General features: G+C 36.3%; 1 protein-coding gene across 1 annotated transcript in view; it reads right to left on the reverse strand.

Annotated features, from left to right (window-relative positions):
* LOC106875374 (exosome component 10) overlaps positions 1 to 7,948 on the reverse strand; it is a 29,029-nt gene extending 21,081 nt beyond the window's left edge. The window contains exons 1-5 of the mRNA XM_052972043.1: positions 7,802 to 7,948; positions 3,510 to 3,646; positions 2,467 to 2,593; positions 1,045 to 1,149; positions 353 to 512 (exon numbers count right to left, since the gene is read on the reverse strand). Coding sequence (XP_052828003.1) covers positions 353 to 512; positions 1,045 to 1,149; positions 2,467 to 2,593; positions 3,510 to 3,646; positions 7,802 to 7,885 — 613 coding nt within the window. The 5' untranslated portion in view covers positions 7,886 to 7,948. The remainder of the gene's footprint in view (positions 1 to 352; positions 513 to 1,044; positions 1,150 to 2,466; positions 2,594 to 3,509; positions 3,647 to 7,801) is intronic.
* Positions 7,949 to 10,339: the final 2,391 nt, after the last annotated feature.

Raw genomic sequence — 10,339 nt, forward strand, 5'->3', positions numbered from 1 at the left:
AGAATTTATCAAGTGGTTAGCATGAAAAAACCTCATAAGGGAAAAATTTATTAATTATTCCCTTTAAATATATATATATATTAAGAGCACCACTATACATAAATGCCTCATGCTAGGAAGGACAATATGTTTATTATGGTAGTTTTGACTTTAAGAGTCCCTCCTAGTGTGAGGCATTTATGTAGAGCAACGCCCCCAATATAAATATATATACATATATAAACATATCAATGTAGCATTTCATATATATTGAAAATAAAATCAGAGAATGACGAAGAAAGGATAACAGAGATTATTGTTGGTTATATGGCAGATGAAGCAGAAACACAAAGAATTTGAATAGATGACTGACCTTCGAGTGATTTCAGAGCATTGGGCTTTCTTCGGATTCGTGGAACAAATGAATTGTTGGAATTATCAATGTCATCTGTAAATTTAGTCTGTGGTCTCACAAGTTGACGTCCTGTAATCAATCTGTAGTTGTTAGGAGCTGCAGGCGTAGTGGCTGGAGACTGTTGGAGGAAGTAAAAATAACATTGCAATAAGTACCTCTCTCTCTGTAAAGAAAACACTCAGTTCACTCTGTAAGATGGTTGATGTCAAGAAGGGCATCCAGCTATACAAACCAGGTGGGTGGTCAGGCAGACAGACAGATAGGCAATTGTAAGATCCAAAGATCTGGGTGTAGGAAGTTAATAAATTTTGAGCAGTTTAGGCGTAGGAGTGGCTGTGTGGTAAGTAGCTTGCTTACCAACCACCAGTCTGATTTGACATGGATTCTACAGCTGGATGCCCTTATTAACGCCAACCACTTTAGGTGTGTAATGAGTGTTTTTACAGGGCACCAGGATTGGCACCCACACCCGTAGCACATAAAAGCACCCATGTATTTATTTATTTATTTCAGAGAGTGACAAGTTCAAAAGAAGCTCTGTCCAACCACTCAAAGATAAGTCTGAGAATGAATAAAACAATTAAGCCCAAATCATTAGTTCAACAAAACATATTTTGTCAGACTAATGATATAATTATTATATATAATACCTTTTTATTCCAGCTTGCAATATTGGTCTGCTTTGGTTTGAAGTTGGTGATAACAAGTGTATTTTCTTGTTTTTTAATGCCTGAAGCTTCATCCAATAAATTTCCCTGGAAAACAAGAAGAAAGCAAAGTTTTAATAATTAGTTTAAATTTTTGACCATCTTCTTGCTAATGTCATGAAATACAGCATCAATATATTGTTACTATTTTAAGTATTAGTATTATTCTTATTATTATTATTCAGTAGTCTATTTTTATTGCATATTTTCATTGCGTTACCAAGCACAGCCATGTGTACCTTGGCTATGTGCAATGTTTTGTTTTGATTATGTGGTTTCTATTGCATTCAAAATATTGTATATAATGTTTATTATTATTATTCTTATTATTATTATTATTACTGAGTGAGTGAGTAAGGCAGCTCATTGGCAGAGTCATTAACATGTTGGGTAAAACGCTCAGCAGCATTTCATCCATCTTCACATACTGAGTTCAAATTCCACCAAGGTCCACTTTGCCTTTCATCTTTTTGGGGTCAATGAAACAAGTACCAGTTGAGCACTGGGGTTGATGTAATCAACTCACCTCCTCCCTCAAAACTGCAGGCAACCCACACATAAATGGTGCTTTTTGCATGCCACCAGCACTGGCAAGGGCCACAAGTACAATATGATTGTGACTTGATTTGATTTGATTTTGATTTACTTGACTCAATGTCGCTCGACGATTCAAAGGTACTTTTTAAATGCGCTGGTTATGCGACACTGGTGTAGGCTACAGCTGTGATCTCACTTTCCTTGCTGGGTCTTCTCAATCACAACATATCTCCAGAGGTCTCAGTTTTTCGTCGTTGCCTCTGTGAGGCCCACCGTCCAAAAGTCATGCTTCACCACTTCATCCCATGTCTTCCTGGGTCTCCCTCTACCATGGCACAGATGATGACAGGAGTGTATACACATACACACACACACACATATATATATATACAAATTATCATCATCATTTTACATCCATTTTCCATGCTGGCATAAACCAGACAGGTAATAATTTCTTATTATAACCCCTGCTCTCACACACAGGTGTTAGAATGTGTTATTTGGTTTGTTTTCTACAGCTTGATGCTGTTCCAATCACCAATCACTTTACAGAGTGCACTGGGTGCATTTGCTATGGCACCAGCATGATAGGGATAGCTAAGTCCTCAGCAAGACAGGCCTAAAGTGCCTTTGCAGCCCTACACCTTACCTACTCAAGAATGAACTGTGGAAAGAGAATTGTGGTTTCTTGACCAAGGATACATGATACAAACTACCAAAGCACTGATTAGTTCATCTGTTTCTCTTATGACAATCTAAAGTTGACCATCACAAGAAAATATGTTAGCTGTTGTCTGAAAGCAATGAATGCAAAGAGAGAATACTTACAATTTTCTCCAGCAGCTGGTCGTTGGCATCAATGATGTGCTCAAATCTATCTTCTATCTCTGTCGAGCTCTGACTTTCTGCCGCTATGTTTCCCTTCACAAGTTGGTGTTTCATAATGTTTTGAATGCTACAAAAGAAATCACCATCACAATAAACAAAATGGTCAGTAGATGGACATTCTAGCTAGACCATGAAAATAAATCATACATAAAGAACTTTTATCAATCATTTACATGGATTTCTATTTCAAATAAATTCATGTTTTAGTTTTTAAATTTTTAACCAGTTTTTTTTTGTAACTTTATTTTACAGTTTTCACCAGTTCCCAATCATTCAAATTTTCTCAAATTTTTCTGTTTTGTTATTCATTAATTTTTTTAGATTCCATGTATTTTTTTTTCTTTTGGTTTAAAAAAAAAATTTTTTTTTGTTTTTACCCCCACTTACCCCTACTTTTATTTTAGTTTTTCTCAAGTCAGTACTTTTCCTTTTTTTAGGTTATTTTTAAAGCACGAAATTTAAATAAATATAACTTGGCTACTTCAATAAACTGAAATCACAAGAAGGGAAAGGTTTTGAGATTGAATATAGAAACAAAAAAAAGATCTGAAGCAGAAATGGAAGTTTCACACTGAAATCAAATTTTAATTTGACCCTTTAGGATTTAAACCAGCCACATCCAGCCCAAATATTCTACTTGTTTTAATTTCAAACCAGCCATATCCAGCCTCTCACACTTACCCTACAATAATAATAATAATAATAATAATAGTTTCAAATTTGGGCACAAGGCCAGCAATTTCCGGAGAGGGGTAAGTTGATTATGTCAACCCCAGTGCTTGACTGGTACTTATTTTATCAACCCCCTAAAAGGATGAAGAGCAAAGAGTGACCCAGGTAATATTTCAACTCAGAATGTAAAATGTTGGCAAAAATGCTTCTAAGTATTTTGTCCAAAGTGCTAATGATCCAACTGGCTTACAGCATTGTTGTTGTTAATAATAATAATAATGACTGATAAAATTAATGAAAATCCTGCTCACATATGTAGTATACGTTTGCCTTCAATTTCCATGATTTCTTGGAAACCAGGAAAACTCGAATAGAAGTCATAGTCATCTCCCTCGGCAGGCAATGCATTTGATGATTTCACGCACTGGAGAACAGTCTGGAGAACTTTCTACAAGGAATGAAACAAAAACAGGAAATTACAATTCAACCTCCACTACTTAGTGTTGCATAATAATATAACAGACAATTCTTTGTAGCACAGCACTCAATACACAGTGTAAAAAGACTTTATTACTTTTTATGTTTTGTGTGTGTGTGATTACTGTGATTGGACTAATAGATAATCCTTAATTGTATCTACATTAATCTAGGTGCAGGCATAGCTGTGTAGGTAAGAAGCATTCTTTGCAACTACATGGTTTCAAGTTCAGTCCTAGTGTGGTACCTTGGGCAAAGGTCTCTTACAATATCTCCAAGACAACCAAAACTCTGTGAGTGGATTTGATAAATGGAAAGTGAAATAAGGCTGCTATGTGTGCAGGTGAGAGAGAGAGAGAGAGAGAGAGAGAGAGAGAGAGAGAGAGAGAGAGCAAGCATATATATATATATATATATATATTATATAGTTTTAGGGAAAATAACCAAGTTTCAAGAACTCATCAATGAAAATCCACTATCACATATAGAAAAATTAATAATTAAAAGCACAATAAATATTATATTTATCTTATGATATTTACTTTACTTTATATTATACTCATTTATTGTGCTTTTAATTATTAATTTTTCTATATGTGATAGTGGATTTTCATCGATGAGTTCTTGAAACTTGGTTATTTTCCCTAAAACTATATATTTTATATATATTTTATCTATAAAGCTCAATTTAATTTTAATTTTTTATAAATTGATTTTAATTGAGTTTTTACCTGTAATTTTGGATTTTGTCCCTAATATTATTATTATTATATATATATATATATATATGGGAGTGCACCCAGCCATAGAAACCAAGCCAAATCAGACTGGGGTCTGGTCCAGTTCTCCAGCTTGCCAACTCTGGTCAAATCATCTAACCCCTACTAGCATGAAAAACGGACATTAAATGATGATGATGATGATGAATGTATATGTGTGTGGGTGTGTGTAGATTTGTCTCCTTGTTTTGACATTATGAGATTTTTGTAAATAATGTCTGGCCATGAGGAAATATTGCTTTGCTTGAACACAGGTGAGGATTGGTAACTGAAAGGACATCTGGCTATAGAAAATCTGCCTCAAGAAACTCCATCTGACCCATGCAAGCAAAAAAATATGAGTGTTAAAACAATGATGACGATGATGAGATTAAAGCTATCAAATCCTGCAGGTACTAAATTACCAGCTTTAAAAGTGGTCTCAGGTTCGAAATCAACAAAATTGATCTAAGTGGTTTCCCATAGTTTTTGTCAGTTCTTATCCATTGAAACTACCCTCACATACATCATGAAACCATGTCTTATTCGCAGGTGCCACTTTTGAAATGGTTTCTAAGGATGGATACCCTCAATATTACTTTCAAATGTTGGCACAAGGCCAACAAGTTCAGGGGAGGGGATAAGTCAACTGCACCACGACCAGTCCTCAACTGGTACTTATTTTACTAACTCTGAAAGGATGAAATAAAAAGTCGACTTTGGCAGAATTTGAACTCAGAACATTAAAGATGGACAAATTGTCACTAAGCATTTTGCTTGGCATGTTAAGGATTCTGCCAGCTCGCCACCTTAGACGCCCTCAATATTGCCAACCATTTTACAGAGTGTTTTGTGTGCATGCTTTTGTGGCTCCAGCACAAGATAGGTTGCCATGTCCCTTGCAAGAATAAAGAACACTCTCTATGTTGTCTCTGTTCATTCATTGACCAGTACCAGAGAGGTAAGACTAAAGAGAGTTGCCTCTTCACTGCTCTGTGTCATCTCCATTTGTCCTTTTTCTTTTCTACACAAGAGGACCAAAACGAGAGGGTGATAGAAGAGAGAATAATAGAAAAGAGAGTGAGGGAATGACAAGATGCATGACAACTGTTGCTACAAAACTCGGCTTGCAAAGACCCGTTGGGGCATGCGAAAGCGAAATCGTGATGGCACCTGTGCTCAGCGTCGCCTTCCTAGCACTTGTGCCGGTGGCACGTGTAAAGACTTTCGAGTGAGATCATTGCCAGTGCTGCTAGACTGGCTCCTGTGCAGGTGGCACGTAAAAGCACCCACTACACTCTCAGAGTGGTTGGCGTTAGGAAGGGCATCCAGCTGTAGAAACTCTGCTAGATCAGATTGGAGCCTGGTGTAGCCATCTGGTTTCACCAATCCTCAGTCAAAACGTCCAACCCATGCTAGCATGGAAAGCGGACGTTAAACGATGGTGATGATGATGATGATGAGATTGGATAGAAACATCATAGAGAGGAGTGTAATGGAAGAGAAAGTGATGCATAGAAATACTAGAAGATGAAGAGCATAATGGGAGAGAGAGAGAGAGTGAAGGATAGAGTAATGTGGGAAATATTAATGGATAGCAGGAAAATGGGTGACAGAATGGGAGTAATGCAACATTATAAGTAGTGAGTAATGAGAGAGAAAGAGGAATTGAACACAGAGCCCCCAACACATTGCCATTTCTTGTTACACAAGTGCCATGATGGGAAAGAGATAAAGTCCTAATAGGGAGGTACTCTGATAGAGGAGTAGGATGAGTGAGAGATGAGAGAGCAATGAACACAGTGGGAGATGGTAGATTTTCTACAGATGGGTGCCTTTCCTGTTGCCAACATTCACCTGTTTCCAAAGTTATATTTCCCCTTAACCAGAAATGTTCTTACAGTGTTTTGTAAATGAATGACATGAAATGAGATGTCAAAACAAGAACACACACACACACACTAAGCCCATGTAACCAAATCTTCAAAACACATACCCTAGAGTGTACAAGAAAGCTGATGCAATAAAATGGGTCCTTAGTGGTGAACAACTAGTTTAGTAAACTAAATAAATAAATGGCAGGCTGGTCACAACTGAAACGTCTTTGATCATAGTCCAGTTAGACGAAGACTGACCTATTGTTTCTTCAAAAGATTAAACAAATCCATTCCTTGTATATCTTTGGTAGGAAATTCATAAAGAATATACAAGGTAACTATAACAATATACAAACAATATATGAGTATATGCATATATATGTACATGTATGTACATACCTTCATCTACATGTACATATAGATACATATCTGGGTACATGACGTTGCAAAAAAAACATGGACAAAATGATAAACAAGGTACAAAAAACAAGCACGCCACATCTCGTTATTTGGGGGGGGAGAAGGTCAGGGGATTTCTAATATTAATTTTCGAGTTATTTACGCAGTTTTCAAAGATGTCAATATTTTTTCATCTCTTTGTTTTTTTTTTCTTTTTTGTCAAGCTTTCGCTTATATATATATATGTAGATAAAGATATACATTAAAATCTTGTCTTCACAATTGTACTATAACTACCTTGAGAAAACTGATGAATGCCTCAACATTACGTTGCTCCAGCATCCATAAAGTAACAAGCAGCTGCTAGACTGGAGGACGATTCTGTAACCTGGTATCGCTTCACAGCTGCAAACATTTCATTTTGCATACAATGGTAAAAGCCTTATGAAAAGAATTAATATCACAACATACCACTGCTTCTAATATATATAAACGTATGCGTGTATATATATATATATATATATATATATATATATATATATATATATATATATATATATATATATATATATATATATGTATGTATGTATGTATGTATATAAAACGCCTGTAGTTACATAATACATTAACCACAGCCGAGTAAACATCGTATTTTCAATTCATATTCATAGCTATTTTAATTTCACACCTATTACTCACCACTACCTCACGAAAGACACGACATGAACGTCACAACATCACATTTACTTAGATATTCCAAAATATCTGCGTGTTAAAAATTATACAGTGTGGTGAAGACTAGAATACGTGTCTGATTTCCATTCTCTCAGTTGTAGCCATTTTATTAGGAACCGATTACTAGCGTCTCCCAGGAAGGCATGAACACCACATAATCTCTTTTCCTCTTATCCTCCTATAATTAATATAATAAATCCATGTTGCTGCTTTGCTAATTGTAAACGTTGACGCCAAAAACTCAAAAGACATCGAAACGTTGGTCTTCATATTAAATTCTAACAAATACAAACCAGATGACCACTAAATTCCCAAATATTAATGCAGTATACTAATATATAAATTTGGTGTTTTTACCTGCGTGTATATCCCGATGTCTTCCACTTCATTTGACGTTTCTGTCGTCATTTCGGTTTTCGTTCCATTAGTATTTTCCGCCATCGCTTCTCTAAGAATGGGAAATTTTTTAAACTTTTCTACAAAAGAATTCTACTAAAGGGAAGTAATTACAGTTACACCTATTTCTTAGAAAGCGTAATTGTTGTTGTCATTAAATTGATAAAGGCATTTAACAATTGTCTTTGTGTTGTCTTACTACATCCTGTATCTAAGTCCAACTTACGATCAACTTTCATCTGGCCTGGCTCGAGAGAATATATATTTGTTGAACATAGGCAGTGTTTTGATAGAAAATGTAGCGACGATCATTGACTTTAGCGGCCCATTTTCACTTTTTTAAACAACAGTTTATATTTCATTCCTTTTTTGTAGAAATGGTGAGTAGACCGAATAGTCAGAACATCAAACAAAATACTTCGAGATATTTCTTCCGACTTATTGCATTCTGAGTTCAAATTCTGCAGGGGAATTAATTATGCTTTTCATCCTACAGGAGTCGTTAAAATAAAATACCCGTCAAGAGTCGATGTATCGATTAACACCCATCCCTTTAAAGAACTACTACCCATGTACCAAAATTTGAAAACAGCAATTCATCCCATACCTCCTTCTCTCGGGTACCCTTGACCCATTCACCTCTCTACTTCTCATTGTCCTTGCTACGTCCAAACCCAGCACTCGTCACAAATACGCATTTTTTTCCCCTCCCTCGAGACATTGGACCTCTGGAATTTGGTAAATTTTCAGATTAACACCCACACGATTTTCACTACGGTATTAGGGTTAGGGTTAGGGACGGAATTTTGAGCAAGTATCCCCTACTATACTAATGTTTTGAGAGTGGAAAGGGTGGAGGGAAGCTAAGGAAACTCATACATACACACAAATCATCATCATCATCATTTAACGTCCGTTTCCCATGATGGCATGGGCTGGAAGTTTGACAGGAGTTGGCCAGCTGAAAAGCTTCTCAGGTTCCATGTCTTCTATGGGTCCCACCTGACATTTGAAGAAATTTATTCTTTGGTCACATGCAAAGACTACTTTTTCTGTTAGTCTTCTAGTGATACCACTGCACCTCTTATGTGTCCAGAGCTTGCACTGGGTACACCTTATGGAGTTCCTTTCAACACCTTTTCTACAAATTGAGCAGGGCCATCTCCCTAAAGGGATCTGCAATTTGTCTGTTTTCCTACTTATCAATATTTTGGTCTTTGCTAAATTAATTCTAAGGCCCTTTGATTCCAGTTCATGCTTCTTGAAAGAATGAAGCCAGTATGCTCCACTGGATGGGTAATGTTGGTGTGCATATGTGACAGAGTGTAAGTGATTTGAGAGAAAAACTGGGTATATGAGGCATGAGATGTAGTGTGTAAGAGAGAAGACTGCACTAGTATGTCCATGTAATGCATATTAATGAAGACAGTTGCTTCAAGAAGTGCTGATCTCTAATAGTAGAGGGAACAAGTAGACCCAGGAAAACATGGGACGACGTCTTAAATTCCTGTTATAGCTTGGAGGACCATGATAAATAAGGGGCTAAGAAGTGACCCCTGGTGGACTCCAACTTGTACATTAAACTCTTTGCTGTCCTCATTGGCGACTCTTACCTTACTAACAACATCCCTGTATGTGACTTACATAGCTCTCACTAATCACTCATCTACCCTTAGCTTCCACATTGCCCACCAGATAAGGTGGATCCTGTGCATCTCCTACATATGAAAACTATCTTCTCTAATAACCTTCTTATTCATCCACTGCACCTTTTGTGTGTCCATAACTTACACTGGGTACACCATATGGAGTTCCTGCCTACACCTTTCCTACAAATCAAACGGTCACCTACCTGAGGTGGGTGGGTTCCTGTCAGTTTCTTGCTTAATAGGGCCTTAGGTCTTTGTTAAGTTAACCTTAAGGCCCTTAGATTCCAGGTTTTGCTTCTACACCTGGAATTTCTCATCTAGCTCTGATATGGAATCTACTATGAGGGCAAGATCATCAGTATATAGTAGTTCTCAGGGGCTGAGAGAGAGAGAGAGAGTGTGTGTGGAGGGCAGGCAGATTCAATATTTAAGATTGTTCTAGGATTCTGCACCCACATTTTTCATTCAAGTTCACTTTAAAAAAAAATGATATTGGGTTGGTGCCTAATTATTGCAGCATTTTTTCAACAAATTTTATTCAACAAAAGCATCTTTAAATGACGGTCTGACCGTCTGTCAAGCAAATGAGAAGCAGTAATTGAAGTAGATGGTGAATATGCTCCGGAATAATCATTTAAAGATGTTTTTACTACATGTTGTTATTGCTTTTGCTGATAAAAAGCCGCAAATATAAATATTTTGCATTTATAAATATTTTTAAAATATAGATTTTGTTCAAACTTAGAAATTTTGTTTGCACATAAAAGTACCAAAGGATTAATAGCAGCATATTTGTTACAAACAAATATATTTTAAAACAATTTTTGTTATAAAATAATGTTATATTCTA

Source organism: Octopus bimaculoides, chromosome 12, assembly GCF_001194135.2.
Source record: "Octopus bimaculoides isolate UCB-OBI-ISO-001 chromosome 12, ASM119413v2, whole genome shotgun sequence".
NCBI lineage: Eukaryota > Metazoa > Mollusca > Cephalopoda > Octopoda > Octopodidae > Octopus > Octopus bimaculoides.